Genomic DNA, 16,120 nt, shown 5'->3' with positions numbered 1-16,120 from the left:
TTAGGTTAAAGTTGACTACTAATTTACTGTCAGGTTTAATATTTTAACAACAATCTTAGTTTACACTGTAAATATCAGTGAAAGAGATTTAAAAATTTTTTAAATTTCTCCTTTTTATTAAAATTATAATTATACTAGAGGCCTGTTGCAGGAAAATTCCTGCAATAGGGCTTCCTATGGCGGTCTGCTTCCCTTCCTTCTCTGTAGGCCCACCTGCATGCCTTCCTTCTCCCCCAGCCCACCTGCTTCCCTCCCTTCTCCCCTGCCCCGCCTGCTTCCCTTCCTTCTCTGCAGCCCTGCCTGCTTCCCTCCCTTCTCCACAGCCCCACTTGCTTGCTTCTCTGCAGCTTCACTCCCTTCTGCAATGCTTGGCTTCTTTCTACGCTGTCTTCAGTCTTCACTCTACTCCTGGATATGCAAATTAACCACCATCTTGGTTGGGTTAATTTGCATACTTGCTCCTCATTGGCTGGTGGGCATGGCTGGTGGGAGTGGCTTGTGGGTGTAGAGAAGGTACAGTCAATTTCCATATTACTCTTTTATTAGATAGGATTTTTAAAGTATCCTCTTAGGCTTATTTGCATATACAGAGGGATTATGGGAAGCCTTCAGTAACTTTCTTAGAAGACGTATTTAAGTTGCTTACAAAGACATTGGCTTATTCAAAGGAATGGGGTTGGCCTTTGTTATTTCAAGATGACGGCCTCCATGGGAGCGGCAAGCCATGAGGCAGCTGTCTAAGCCATTCTTTTAAAAGACAGTCAAATTTATATTGCAGACAAACAAAAATCTCACTAGTTGTTTCTGGTCTTTATTAGAATTGTTTATAAAAATATTGGCTTTTCATTTTGCTGAAAACCTTGATTATAATTTAATAAGCTAATTTAAGTAATTAAAGTAGTTATCTTCATTTAAAAAGCAAAGCAAATTTATTAAATGTTTACATCTGATTCACAAGCTGCAAATGTTGCCCCGCCTCTAGCTTAATTAAGAATGCAGGCAGCTACAGGCTTTTTGTCATTTTAAATTCTACTGTTGGATTTTAAGAAATATTTAGTTACTTCATTTTGCCCTTCTTAGAGACCAAAACCTTCATAACATTTAATATATGGATATAAGTAAAATATATTGATTACTTTTTATTTGCTAAAGCTTTCCATGGGATTTCAAGTATATTAGACCAGTTAAATTTAAAAAAATGTTTTTTGTTTGTTTGTTTGTTTGTTTTTTAAGAAGAGAGAACAGATCTTCCGCACCTGCGGTGTCGGCGGGGTTGGCGGGGCGGTAGAGCCTGGGCTGGCGGGCTGAAGCCCAGGGGTCGAGGCCGGGGACCGGGCAGGCTCACCCCCGCGTGGTCGTCAGAGCAGGCTGAACTCTGGTCCCCCGTGCAGTCCTGGGGAGGATGTGCATTTTGCAGGGTCCCACAGAAATTCAACCGCATTTAACTGGCTTGGATTTGTCCTTGTGTCAATTATTCCCACATATATTGGAATATCTAAATCAAGAAGTCTATCTCCTGGGCGATTCGGGTGGCGGTGGTGGCTGCAGTGCTAGTGGCACAGGGGTTGGGTGGCGGCAGCATGAGGGTTGCCGGGCCCGCGCCCGTGCCCGCGAGAGGGAGGCGCTGCCGGTGGCCCTGCTACTCCAGCCTGAGCTCCTCTCCTTGCCCTGCCCACGGGGCCCCAGCCGCTCTTGTGCCCAGCTGCTGCTGGTAACTGCTCGTCGCACCTTGGAGGCTTCACCCGCCCCCTCCCCCAGGACGTTCCGCGGACCTCTGGCCTCTTCGCTGCACTCGCGGAGGCCACGCTGCGCGCCAGGTGATGGCGAGGCCGGAAGATGGCCTGGGTGCTCAAGATGGACGAGGTGATCGAGTCCGGGCTGGTGCACGACTTCGACGCCAGCCTTACGGGCATTGGGCAGGAGCTGGGTGCTGGCGCTTACAGCATGGGTGATGTCTTGGTATTGCCCATTTTCAAGCAGGAAGATTCTAGCCCTCCATTGGATGATGAAACTAAGAACCCACCCTTTCAGTATGTGATGTGTGCCGCAACATCTCCAGCAGTGAAACTGCATGATGAAACGTTCACTTACCTGAACCAAGGTCTTTCTTATGAAATTCGGATGCTGGATAATTGGAAAATGGGAGATATGCCTGAGATCACTGGAAAATTGGTAAAGAGCATCATAAGAGTCGTATTCCATGATAGACGGCTACAGTATACAGAGCATCAGCAACTTCCAAGGTTGGAAGTGGAATCACCCAGGAGATAGACTTCTTGATTTAGATATTCCAATGTCTGTGGGAATAATTGACACAAGGACAAATCCAAGCCAGTTAAATGCTGTTGAATTTCTGTGGGACCCTGCAAAACGCACATCTGCTTTCATTCAGGTACACTGCACCAGTACAGAATTTACTCCACGGAAGCATGGAGGTGAAAAGGGAGTGCCTTTTAGGATCCAGGTTGACACCTTTAAGCAGAATGAAAATGGAGAATATACAGATCATCTACACTCAGCGAGCTGCCAAATCAAAGTTTTTAAGCCTAAAGGTGCAGACCGGAAGCAAAAAACTGACCGAGAGAAGATGGAGAAGAGAACTGCTCACGAAAAAGAAAAGTATCAGCCATCCTATGATACCACAACCCTCACAGAGATGAGGCTTGAGCCTATAATTGAAGATGCAGTTGAACATGAGCAGAAAAAGTCCAGCAAGCGGACTTTGCCAGCAGACTACGGTGATTCTCTGGCAAAGCGAGGCAGTTGTTCTCCGTGGCCCAATGCCACCACAGCCTATGTGAACAACAGTCCCTCCACAGCGCCCACTTTCACCTCCCCACAGCAGAGCACCCGCAGCGTCCCAGACAGCAATGCTTCTTCCCCAAATCATCAGGGAGATGGTGTTTCACAAACCTCTAGTGAACAACTTCAGCCTTCAGCCACCACCCAGGAAACACAGAAGTGGCTGCTCAAAAACAGATTTTCTTCCTACAGAAGACTGTTTTCCAATTTTTCAGGTGCTGACTTATTAAAACTGACAAAGGAAGATTTAGTACAGATTTGTGGTGCAGCCGATGGAATTCGGCTGTATTATTCACTGAAGTCAAGGTCGGTTAGGCCCCGCTTAACCATCTATGTCTGTCAGGAGCAGCTGGGCAGCTCACTGGAGCCGAGAGGCAGTGGAGCTGAGAATGGCAGTTGGGACACCCTATGTTTATCATGCAATCTACTAGGAAGAAATGGTTGCCTCAGAAGGTGCTCGAAAACTTGCGTTGGTGTTTAATATTCCTTCCCACCAGATTAACCAGGTTTACAGACAGGGTCCCACTGGTATTCACATTCTTGTTAGTGACCAGATGGTTCAGAACTTTCAAGATGAGAGTTGTTTTTTATTCTCCACAGTAAAAGTTGAAAATAGTGGAGGTATCCACATAATTTTGAAGTGATTTCTTATATAGTCTGAACTATATTCATTACCAAATAAAGTCACGCTTAAAAGTGTGTGAAGACTGAATCCAAGAAGTCTTTGGATTGGATTTTACTGTGTGAATGTTTCATATTGAAAACACAAGATGACCTTTCTAATGAGCTGTATGAGAGGCGAATCTCCTCACTGTCACTGCCATAGCCAAGCATCCTCGTGAGAGTGAGCACGTCAGGACAGCACGCCTGCTCTGGGGCCCCGGTGCAGGCTGGGCTTCCTGCCTTTCTGGCAGAGGCCAGTAGATAAGAGTTCCTCAAAGCAGCCTTGGCTGTCTTTTTACACTGTATGCATTTTGGAAATGAATGTGAAAATCTACTGTGGGCATTTACCTTTCTGTGCCAGTTTGGCCTGAACCTCCTGCTGACCTGGGCTGGGAACAGTGCTGTTGTGGAGCCAGCAGGGAGCCTGTCTGCAGCGATGCGATGTGCTGATACAGTGACTGGTGGACAGGTAAGAGGCTTGGCACTTCTCTGAAGAAGCGTGTCTAAGTGTGTGCATCTCATGTGATCATGCCAGGTTGGGAAGAGCCAGGCAGGAAGACTAGCTGGAAGCGACCTGCATTATCAAGAGTACCTTGGTGAGAGGATCAGGGTAAATCCTACTAGGTACAAAGGCTTTGTGTTTTTGCTTTGTCACAGATTTATTGAAAAACTTTGCTTCTGCTTCCATTTTTAGCATTTTATTTCTGGTTTTCATTTTTAAAGCCCCATTGGCTTTTTAAAATTATGTGGTTTTCTTTCTTTTTCCTCTATCCCTCTGTCTTCTACTGCCCTTCCCAACTCACCCCCACACCATCCTCCCTCTTAAACATTTTTAAAGCCCGACCCCAGACATTGGAAATAGGTAAGCAGGAGAAAAAGTATAGGTTCCGACATGGTGTTGAAGTATGGTAGCAACCATACTTGGGTAAAAATTGCTGTTTAATATTTTAACCTTGCTGTTTTGGATTCTGTACTCATTTAAAAGTTATTTTGATTTTCTGAACTTATGTATAATTGAATACTCCATTGATGGTGGTTTGAATATCCCATTGATTGTGATCTCACTGGTCATCGAAGTACATTCTTCTGGGACCCATGACAGTTCAATTATCCTAAATTGTCTCAGTAACTACAGATAACTGAGTTTCAGTTGACTCAGTTGTCCTGGAATCAGAACAGACCCTAAATTACCTCAATAGCTACAGATAATGCATTCCTGTTGACTCAGTGATCCCAGAATCTGGACAGCACAATTATTCTAAATTGCCCAGGTGGTCCCAGATAATGTGTTTCTGTTGATTCAGTGATTCATAAATACTTTAGATAACTAACTTGCTCAATTTTTGCTTCTGTAAAAAATGCTTTTTCACGAAACAGGTTCCTCATTCCAGACCCAAAGATGTAATCAATACTTTTGTGATATTCTGCCAATATAAGCCTGATGTGATGAACTGTTTGGGGCTGTGAGGTCTGGAGCGCTTTTGCTCCCTCGTATGTCTCCGGCTTTTAATAAATGACTCCATAATTTGACTTTTTGAGGCGTCCTTTATAAGATGGGGGTTACACTACAACAGTGTCAAGGAGTCTTTATCAACAAGTTGAAATTATTCTTGGAACACTAGACATCATAAATCAAACACTAAATTGTATCATGTAAACTCCTTACACTTCTCAAATATTGAGCTTTGGTACAATTATGAGTAAACATTCTGGTGATTATTTAGAGGCCTTTTTATACAGCACATATAGTTTCTTTTCCTATAAAAAATTTGTCTCTTTTCACAAAACCAACTTCTTGTCAGCTAGTGTACTTATCAAAGAGAACCCACTGTTTTTGCAATTTTTCCTACTCTTTATCTCTTCCCTTTATCTAAAGCCTTTCCCAAAATTCCTGAGCAAGAATTGGTGAGGCCTGTGGTGTAGCACACCCAACTTGTTTTTAAAGTTCAATTCCATTTTAATTATAGCATCTCTGTCCACTTACCCAGGTATCTTGGTTTTGAATGTATTATTGATCCTATGGGCAGAAATAGGAAAGAGTCATTTTGAATTTAATATCTTTCCCAGAAGATGAACTACTTCATTGATTTAAAGCTTGACTGTTCTATTCATGGGGGGGGGGTGGGGGGGAGTGTCTGATACAAAGAAGCACTGTGTCTGTTTCCATCTTTGGTTTTAAAATATCTGTAACTCTTATAGGCCATAAAGCAGGAGAGCCTTCCTTCCTGTCATGTTCCCGTTGCTTTTGTATGAGCATACGTTTTCTGTACCAATCACTTGGGAAAGAAGAGAGTGTCTATTAATTGTTTTGGTTTTGCTTGTCGATTTAGCATTCCTTTTTGAGTCTCAAGACTTATGGAACAATAAATGTCACTCAATGCTGTGTGCTATTCTGAATTCCTCATAGCGTTTTAGAATTGGGGTAAAAAGTTAAAAGCTCCTCAAACTTGAAATCACACACCAAGTGGTGTTGAGCATTAGTCTGTTCCAGTGAAACAAGTTAAATTATGACACCAGCAGATTTGCTACTTTGTTTTTTTAATAGTAGGATGTATACATTTCAGTATAATAAATGTTTTCTGACTGTAAAAAAAAAAAAAAAGAAGAAGAGAGAAAAATTTCTTGTATTACTCTGGGTGCCCTTGGAGCTCTCCAAGAATCATCTCTTGGTTACAGCCTTGAAATTTTAACATGGAAAAAAAACTATCAAATATATATATATATATATATATATATATATATATATATACACATACATACATATATATATATATATTTCCATATATGATTTAAAGATTATAATACTTTTTATAATTATCTTAAGATATCAATTAAACTCAAACTGGTTATTGCATTAAAAACCTTGGTTGGGATCACAGAATTAATTCTTCTTTTTTAATTAGACCAATAAGGAACATATTTTGAATTCCTAATTATCAGAGAAAACACAAAAGTTATTTTCTCAAAATAAATTGCTATATTCTAAGCATTTAGTTACCACAATTATATAATTATTCCCAATTCAATTTGCACTTTGAACTTTTAAAGCTGGCAAGTCAAACATTTAGCAGTTCCTAGATTAATAACACTTTTATATTTTTAAGAAAAATACAAGACATAATCAATTAATAGCTTCAATTCTGTCCTCTAGGTTTTAATCATGAGGAAGCAAACTCAGATAATTAAACAAGTTTTTATCATTTGGTTAACAGGCCCAGCCAAGCTGCTTGACCTTGTAAATCGGCCATGATTTTCCTTTGCCTGGGGGAATTGAGTAGCAAGCCTGCAGGTATTCAAATGCAAACTTGTCCTAAAGAACAGCTACTGGCAGGAAGTGGTCAACCTGTCCTGCTGGGGGAAGGGCAGCTAGCCTTCTTCCTCCATTAACAAAAGGCGTAGCCAGTTACCTGGGCTACTTAGATCTTTATGATTAATACATTATTTCAATAATTTATTTGAGATTCTAGAGTCAATTATAATTATTTTAAAGCATTTACTTTGGATAAATTCTATAACAGAGACAAATTTTACTTATTTTCTTGAAGGCCTTAAAAGTTAACTTTGACCAAGGTTCATTAGCATTTTAAAAACTACTCTTTATTAAGGAAATGTGAATCCTGTTGCTGGAATTTGCTTGAATTTCTTTCCAGAAGACTTTTTCACCATTTTTTCTTAGGGAAAAAACACACAGTGCTGGGTTTTTCTTTTTCTGCAGCTTTTGCAGAGAGACTCCAGCTTAAAACCCTATCTAATATGTCCAAAAAAGTGGATAGTTGCACGCATTTGTTTTTAAGCCAGGCTTCTCTCCCCACGAGCACAGAAATTCCAAACACATTTCTAAAATTTTAAGGCGAGAAGACTTTTTTATGATGAGAAAGGAAACTTTAAATTGGCATACTGGGAGAGTAGGCATCCATATTGGATCTCCACGTGTCTCCCTTCCCCCACCTCCTTCTTGCTTTAGAGGAAAATTCAGTGAAGGTCTGGCATCTACTGTTTTTATTTTCATTATTTTTTCAATTTTTATTTATTTTTAAAGGAAAGAAAAATATTTTTTAAGATAAAGAATCATTGGCAGTTGCTGAGAAATTCCTTTAATCCTTGCTACTTGGTTCAGCCTAATACAATTAGTTTGAGCCTCCAACAAAATGAAGTATGAAATCACTTTCAACCAAGCGCCAGCATCCAGCCATAAAGGCTGGGCAGCTGCGAGCAAAGCCTTTCTTATCCTGCTCACAGGGACGCTTGTCCCACTCTGCCTCAAACTCTAGCTCCTGCTCATAATTACGAGATAAATCTTTATCAGGTGAGCTTTTGTCTGTGGTCCTAGGAGTAACACCTGGAGGCGGAGGAGGCGCAGATGGTATTCTTAGAGATTCGCAGCCCTCCACTGCAGGCTGTAAGGCCGTGGCCACATCCAGCTTAGACATTCTTAAACTCTCCTGTGCTGGATCAAGGCCATCACGAATTAAAGTAGGAATAGGAATCTTCTCTGGACCTTCTGCTGTGTATCGATCACACAACTGCTTTCTGACCTTTTCCCTCATTTCATCAACAAAACTTAAGAAATCAAGAATCTGACTACGCTTAACAGAGAGGATAGTTTTAAACATTTGAGAGTAGAAATCTCTTTCCTGAGATCCTGAATTACCCATATTTTACACCCAGTTAATACAACTTGCAACAATCTGCTCCTTACCTTACTTCTTAAAATCTGTGGTGCGTGCAGTTCTTGGAGCAATATCCTTACCTGACTTTTACTTTTGTGAGTACCCCTGTACTCAGTCCCTGTTCGGGCTCCAAATGTAGGTATTTCTCTCTTTCCGCATCCAGCGCGGCTACAGAGTGGGTCCAGTTCCTGAATAGGGGTGGCTGGGGATTGAGAAATAAAAGAAAGAGGCAAGACACAGAGATAGAAGGAAAAAGCTGGGACCAGGTGGGACCACCGTCCTCTTCTGATGGAGAGACAGGGACCCAGAGACAATCCAGCGAGTTGATTTTGTATCCCAAATACCAGGAAGTTTCACCAAAAGGTCAAGACAAAAGAAGATTATTTGCATTCTTGAGTAGGCCCTGAGCATTCCTGGTGCTATGCTGGATTTAGATATCAAAACCAATTCCCCACACCATGGGCTGAAATGAAGGTCAAGCTGACAACACCCTTGCCCTTTTGGCAAGGCGTGTTCCCAGGGATTGGCTTTGCCGATGCCACTGGGTTCAGCTGACAATAATTAAGGAATGCACATGTGCCTTCCCAGGTGCTGTCTACAGAGAGACACTCTTAGAGGCTACAATATTAAGGGGGACCCAACCATTTTATGAGCTTTACCTCAGGAAAACTGCTCCAGATTCTCATGGTGAATCTTTGGGGGAAAACAAAACAAAACAAAAACCAACAACAACCCTTGTGCTTTTTGGCGAGGGAAGTGAAGAGTAATCACTGTGAAGTATACCTAGAGCCTGCTCCATAGCAAAGGGCATTGTCCAGAGGAAAAGAATTTGCCAGTGTCTGTGGACAAAGGGCATCCACTCACTCTGTTCACTCACCTAATAGGGGGTGGAGCATAGTCAATGGGTGCCATGCCTTCAAGGAACTAGATTGAGCATGCTGCAGGCAGGGGACGGTTTAGAGGCCAGTGAGGGAAAAAGATAAACCACTGGAGAAATGCTTTTGAAAGTCAGAGCCCAGGGACAAAGGCTCACTAAAAGGTCAGTATTTAATTGGAAGATCAAAAATGTTCTTTTATTATAGGAGAAAAATGTTCCTCATCTTCTTCCATTACTAGTGGGGGTTGGGAGTGGGTTTCTTGGGGTACTGCTGGAAGAGTATTTCTGGAGGAAGAGATAAGATAAAGCTTTATTTTTGTGGAATGATACCCCTGAGTTTCCAAAGTCCCATTTCCCTTAGTCCATTCATAGAAGAAGTATCGCTGGGGTTTCAGTAAAGCTATAATCAGAGCAAGTGTCCAGCGCTTCATTCATATGTTGGAGCTGGGCCCATTCAGCATCAGGCTAGTTCAGGGATGGGCAAACTTTTTGACTCGAGGGCCACAATGGGTTCTTAAACTGGACTGGAGGGCTGGCACAAAAGCATGGATGGAGTGTTTGTGTGAACTAATATAAATTCAAAGTAAAGGAGCAGAGGGGAGAGCAAGAGAACCCTCCGCTCTTTCGGCCCCGTGGGCCGGATAGAACAGCTGAACGGGCCGGATCCGGCCCATGGGCGTAATTTGCCCACGGCTGGGCTAGTTACATTAGTCCATGTGTGTGGCTTCCCATGGCATGTGCCATGTGAGCGGATGCAGAGAAGCAGGAGCAAAAGAGCCCCACAAGCCCAGAATCACATGAGTCCCATGAGAGCCAGAGAGTTAACTCCTTTGTTTAGGGGGTTATGTGACCCAATCCTAATGCCTTTACAAGCCATTCCCTTTGGCAACTCTCTCTGTCCCCAGGTATGATTGACAGCAAGCACATTCCAGGTGCCTTCCAGTTTTCCTAGCATGCGTCTGTCTTCCTTTGTCCAGTCCCCTCCCCCAATGTTTGGTAGGGAACATGCCTTTAATGTCTGGCCTTTTCTCTGCTCCTTTCCTGTTATTAATGACTTGCTAATTACAACAGTTTCACTCTGGCTCCCTCTCACATTACCACCTCACCAACAGAAGATCCAGGATAAAGCAGTGTATTATAGTTGAAAGGTTGTAAGACTCAGGCTCACTCCAGAGAAGGAGTTCTTACAAAAACACTGAGTCAAAAGGGAAAGAAAAAGACAGTAGAGGACATAGAAGCCTCTGGCACGTATAGCTACAGGAAACATTAAACACAGCTCAAGTCCTAGAGATTATAACATAAACCCTCACATTGAAGGCCTATTTATCTCCATCCCTATGGTAACTAAGAATGTCCAGCTTTTCTCAAAAAGTACAAGTGCTCGGAGCAGAAATAGAAGAGTGGAGACTGGCTATAATTACAAGAAATATTAATCATGCTCTGTGAAATATTAATTAGGCTCTGTTACTCCACTTGTTCTGTTCTGATTAGAGATAGCACATTCTAACCTGGCTGGGAGTTGAACGCCCCCAGACATGGGAGTTAACCTCCTTTCCCAAGAACTGCCTATCATCATGGAAAGAGTAACAACATGGTTGTTTAAACAATCTGGTCCTAGAGGTGCCTTCCCCTTGTGACCCCCCCACGCCCAATCCTTATAGCCTGTAACCGTTATACCTTGTCTGCTTCCCCATGCCTATAATTCCCACTTTCCCATGGAACCTTTGTCCTTTTACCCAATAGAAGCAGCTGCCTTATGGGGATGGGATAGAGCAGAGTTTCGTGGATAACCTGCTGCTCTCCCATCCTGCCAGCATAATTGGAATAAACATTCATGTGTGATTCAACCCTGCTTCTGCAAAATGGGCTCAAATCAACTGTTTGCCCTGTTTCATTTTCTGGCAACTCTGGTGGAACGAAAAAGCTGGGGGACTTCTCTGGGGTGAGTTGCAGAGATCCCATTTGGTGCTTGCACCTGGGATTCCTGGGACTGAGGCCTGGACTCTTTTATTCACAACTGCCAGGAATTTTCCTGTTTTGAGTCCCAACTACAGCCTCAGTCATCCCTGTCATCTCACCTAAGACCTAAATTGAATTGAGGTTTCTATAATTCTGTAACGAGGGGCATCTGTTGAATGTTGCTCCCCCATCTGATGTAAGCCTGATCAGCTCCTGGTTGCCAGTGGCCTCTCAAGGTCCTTGCCTGGTCTCCACATCCAATCCTAATGAGCTTAGGATGGAGACAGGGCCCTGCATGGCCAAGGGCATTCTTTTAAGTGTGTCTAGAGAACTATAAAAGAATGGTGCACTTAGCTTGAGGTATAATATTTTCTGCCAGGCTAAATTGTCCATCTCATATTCCCACATTTTATTATTAACTAACATAAACTTTACTTTTTCTTTCAAATCTTTATCTGGGATTTCAAGGCACTAATGTGTGGTAGGTCACACGTCTATTAGGGAAATATATACTGAATTCTCTGGAGACGTAGTAAAAACTAATTTTTAAAAATATATATTTATACTTTAAAAGTAATTTAGTGCCTGGGGAGAACACTTCTATAACAACATATAAATTAGTTTGCTTTGGGAAATGTTGTTCAAGAATCTCATATCCACATGAGAATTCTTTGTAAACTACATAATTTTTCTTTAGAGCACAGAAAACATAAATCTACCTGGGATCAAGTGTTGATTAATCTGTAATACTTAGAATATTCAACACATAATGGGAAATTTCAATTCACTAGCCTAAAAATCTGTAATAAAATAGTTAATCAAACTTTTTCTAAAGTATGGCCTAAAAACAAAATCATAGATTGTAGAAGAGAGTGAAATCCATTTAGAAAATGGAACATTGGTGTGTTCTGTTCAGCTGATGATAAGAGATCTAAATATTGAAACAAGAGACTTTTTGTCCGAATAAATCTTGGGTATATCTTATTTTAAAAAGTGAGTTTTTAACTGTTTTTGGTAGACTTGAAAAGATGAAAACAATATTTCTCAAAAGTAATGGCAATGTTTCCGGTTAGGTATATTTTATCTCACATTTGTTCTATTTTAACCTTTAACCTTATTTCCTCCTCAACCTTTTAAATTTTAACATAGGGAAAATGGTGAAGACAAATGAAATATAATGAATGTTTAGTATTGAAATCCTTTTTCTTTTTGAAATCTATCTAATATTGACAATATCTAATACAAAGAAATATACCTGCATTCATAGGCCTGACTTCTAATGATTTCATTTTGTCAACTTTGTTGTTGTTTATGTTACAGTGTATGTTGGGAGATAGTTGGTGTGCACAATTGTTGAAGTTGGACAAAGAAATTATTTGACGTGATAAAATTCTTATTTGGGTGATTTAAATATAACTTTTCTACAGTGTTGCCATTATGGTAAGTTGTGTAAATGAGGAAAATTTTGTAACAGGCAGCTTCACAATTACCTGCATGTGGAAGGAATGTCCAGGGAGAAAGGCTAGTTTGTTTTCACTCATAAATCTCTACATGTTAAACATACATGATTTTGATAATAAAACTCTAATAATTTCCTTTAATGAAATCACTCTTCACTTTCTCTGTTCAGGCTGTTTCCTCTCTGAGAAATGAATACCTTCTCTCATTTTTTTTATATTCTAAGACCTGACTTTAAATCCAACTTTCCTCCTGTGAACTCATCTAGATATTATTGAACCAACAATTATTTGTCCCTAAAAGTTTATTTTTATTTTTATACATGCCTTTTTAATGATAATTCATGTTTTAAATAAGTTAGAAATAATAATTTTTGTATTCTCAAACAGAAAACATTATTTAATCACAAGACCTTAATCATTTCATGTGATAGATGGTGAAGATACTGAGGAAAGAATTTTCCATAGAGATATGGTTAACCTTTTTTATTTTAAAGAAATAAGCTATTATCTGGCCCATAGTACTTTGTACAAAATGCTGTACTTTTAAGGAGACAACTTTGGAAATCTTAATGCTGGTGTCCAACTTAGCAGTTGTGCAAACCTGAACAATCTGTCTCTCTTAATATATGCCTCATGTTGAGACTAGTCATCTATAGATATTTCTTTAACTGTGTGTTTGCCAAACATTTGAATAGTTTTATGATAAGAAAATATATACATCTTAAAATTTGTGTCACACTCTTCTGTGATTTATTATGTGTTTGAAATTTGCCAAATAATCCTCTTCTCTTTCAGGCTATGATGATCTCAAAACTGTTTATTTTTCAGTCTGTATTTTAGACAAAGAACAAAAAGGTAAGTATAAGAAAGGCAACAGATGGAGAGAAGTTGCATTGGTAAATAGTTCCTCTTTACAATTTTTACTTACTAATTTACATATTTTTAATCTTCTTTTTACTTTTCCCCTCAAATTCACTATCCTATCTCTCAAAAACCTTTCTTACCTCTCTAGGCTCCCATAAAGCTTTATCTTTGTTCTTATCTTTCTCTTTACTCTTTTCATCTCCTATGATTTAATGAATCCATATTTATATGCTTATCTCTGCATCTTTTTTAATTAAATTTTTAAAAATTGTTTTTAGAGAGAGAGAAGAAGGGTGAAAGAAATATCGACATGTTTTTCCACTTATTTATGCATTCCTTGGTTGATTCTTCTATGTGCCTGCCCTGACTGGGGATTGAACCCCCAAACTTGGTGTATTAAGATAACACTCTAACCACCTGACCTACCCAGCCCCGGCGATTTCTCTCTGCTTTTATATTTCTTATTCTCACTTTTTAATAAACAAAACTGTAGTTTCTTCTTACACAGACTGACATTACCAGACTGTGCTTGCTGATTTTGTTCTGGGGTACAAATTGGTAAATTCTGGGTTACAACAGAGATTGAGGGGATGGACATACTATTGAGAACAGAATTTTTCCCCCCAATACCTCCTAATCACTTACCTGGAATTGGATCTCATTAACCATGAAAATAAATGAGACAAGAATCAGGCATTTGAATTTACTTAGTTGAGTAAAATAGTAAAATGTATACTAAACCTGTTTATTGATGATGGCTAGGTTTGTGGTAAGTGTATGTGTGGGGCAAAATATGAGTTTGTAGTGACATCATTTTGATTCCAGCATGAAAATTTCTTATTCAGACAGGAAATGGCATGCTACCGCGGCTCTTGCTTAATAGCAAAAGAGAAAAACCATTTCCCTATGCTTTGAAAGTCTCTGTAATCCCTCTAATTTACCCACACAAAAACAATCAACAATTACTATTGCTCTATAGGTTATTCTCTAGTACAATTTCAAACTACAGTTTTAACTATTTTTCCCTGCCAACACCCATTTTTAAAACATAAAAGAGCAATGTATTTTTCTATCTGAAACATCACTTTGCTAACTTTACTTTCAACACTAGTTATCGTGGTTATTTTTCCATTGGGACCATCATTTTCTTCTTTGTCCCTATTCAGATATAGCAAGTATAGTAATGGGAAATAATACGGCAGTGACAGTGTTTATCCTAGCAGGTTTGACTGATGACCCACAATGCAAAGTTGTGTTATTCATCTTCCTGCTTCTCATTTACATGCTAAGCATCACTGGCAATCTGATCATCATCACACTCACCCTGGTGGATATTCACCTCAAGACCCCCATGTATTTTTTCCTTCGGAATTTTTCCTTCTTAGAAATTTCCTATACTAGCACATGCATTCCTAAATTTTTGGTTACTATGGCAACAGGGGACAAAACCATTTCCTATAGTTGTTGTTTCACTCAGGTGTTTTTTGCCTTCCTTTTTGGAGCATCCGAATTTTACTTGCTGGCAGCTATGTCCTATGACCGCTATGTTGCCATCTGTAAGCCCCTGCATTACACAGTCATCATGAGCAATAAAATCTGCACACAGCTTGTCCTCAGTTGTTGGCTTGCTGGATTTTTGGTCATCTTTCCACCACTCATCTTAGGCCTGGACCTTGACTATTGTGCCTCCAATATTATTGAGCATTTCTACTGTGACACTACTCCGCTTATGCAGATCTCCTGCACAGACACACAGACTCTTGAGCTGATGGGATTCATCTCTGCTTTGGTGACACTTGTGATCACATTGATAATGGTGATAATATCATATGCCTTTATTGCCTTGACCATTTTAAAATTCCCTTCAACTAGTCAGAGGAAAAAAGCTTTTTCGACATGTTCTTCTCACATGATTGTGATATCCCTTTCTTATGGCAGCTGTATTTTCATGTATGTTAATCCATCAGTCAAACAAAAGGTATCTTTTTCCAAGGGAATTTCCGTCCTCAATACTTCAGTTGCACCACTTTTGAACCCTTTCATCTACACTTTACGGAACCAACAAGTGAAAAAAGCCTTCATGAGTATGATCCACAGGGTTATTTTTTTCTCAAAGAAATGAATGTCCTATTGCACTCTCTATACAAAAGAAATGAACAAAGGAGCCCCTAATAATAACAGTATATCTAATAGTATATTCTATAAGTAGTTTCTCCTTTTTTCCCTTTCTTTTCTAGGATGTTTACCTTTATCTCTTTGAAGCTTTATTTTCACAGAAATCATTGTTCTACATTAATTTTATTTACATTCTTTAATAGAGATATTTTTTCTGACCTCATTTTCTTTCCCTCTGGACATGTAAAAGAAATTGAACTAAATTTTTAATCTGTCTTTTTTGGTCTTTCAATTCTAATTAGTCAAGACTATGAAATATTATTTAATTTGAACTATATTTAATGTTGCGTGCAATGCAAAGTTTACTAATGTACTTTATTTGTGATCATTGGTAACCTAGTTAAAACTAATATTCATTTATATTTTCTGTAATACTACTGATTGATTGGTGCACTTTCTATTTAAAATAATTAAAAGGAAACTGTAACAGATTTGCAAGAGTGTTGATGCTCATCTTTGAAAATGTTTGTTTACTAAAAATATGATTGTTGTTTTAAAGTACATTTTATAAAATTAGTTATTTATAAGAAATATTTGAAAAATAGCAAAGAAATGAAATAAAAGATAGGTAGGAAGAAAACTTCATATAGTATATAGTTAACTAGACAATTATGTAAGTTTATGTAGCATTTGTAGAATGAACAGGATCT

At 39.5% G+C, this 16,120-nt stretch overlaps 1 protein-coding gene and 1 pseudogene across 2 annotated transcripts; both read left to right on the top strand.

Annotated features, from left to right (window-relative positions):
• Positions 1-1,836: 1,836 nt before the first annotated feature.
• Positions 1,837-3,630, top strand: LOC308245249 (upstream-binding protein 1-like; annotated as a pseudogene). The gene has a single exon. The product of its transcript is annotated as an upstream-binding protein 1-like (transcript).
• Positions 3,631-14,478: 10,848 nt separating this feature from the next.
• LOC308245261 (olfactory receptor 6C75-like) lies at positions 14,479-15,417 on the top strand (the record flags this gene model as incomplete). Its single annotated transcript, XM_080662220.1, has 1 exon — positions 14,479-15,417. One exon carries the CDS (start codon positions 14,479-14,481, stop codon positions 15,415-15,417), a length of 939 nt encoding a protein of 312 aa, XP_080518346.1.
• Positions 15,418-16,120: the final 703 nt, after the last annotated feature.

This window comes from Plecotus auritus (assembly GCF_963455305.1).
Source record: "Plecotus auritus genome assembly, chromosome: 3".
In the NCBI taxonomy this organism is placed as follows: domain Eukaryota; kingdom Metazoa; phylum Chordata; class Mammalia; order Chiroptera; family Vespertilionidae; genus Plecotus; species Plecotus auritus.
Note: the sequence above shows the minus strand (reverse complement) of the source record. Positions and strands in the feature narration are given on the sequence as shown.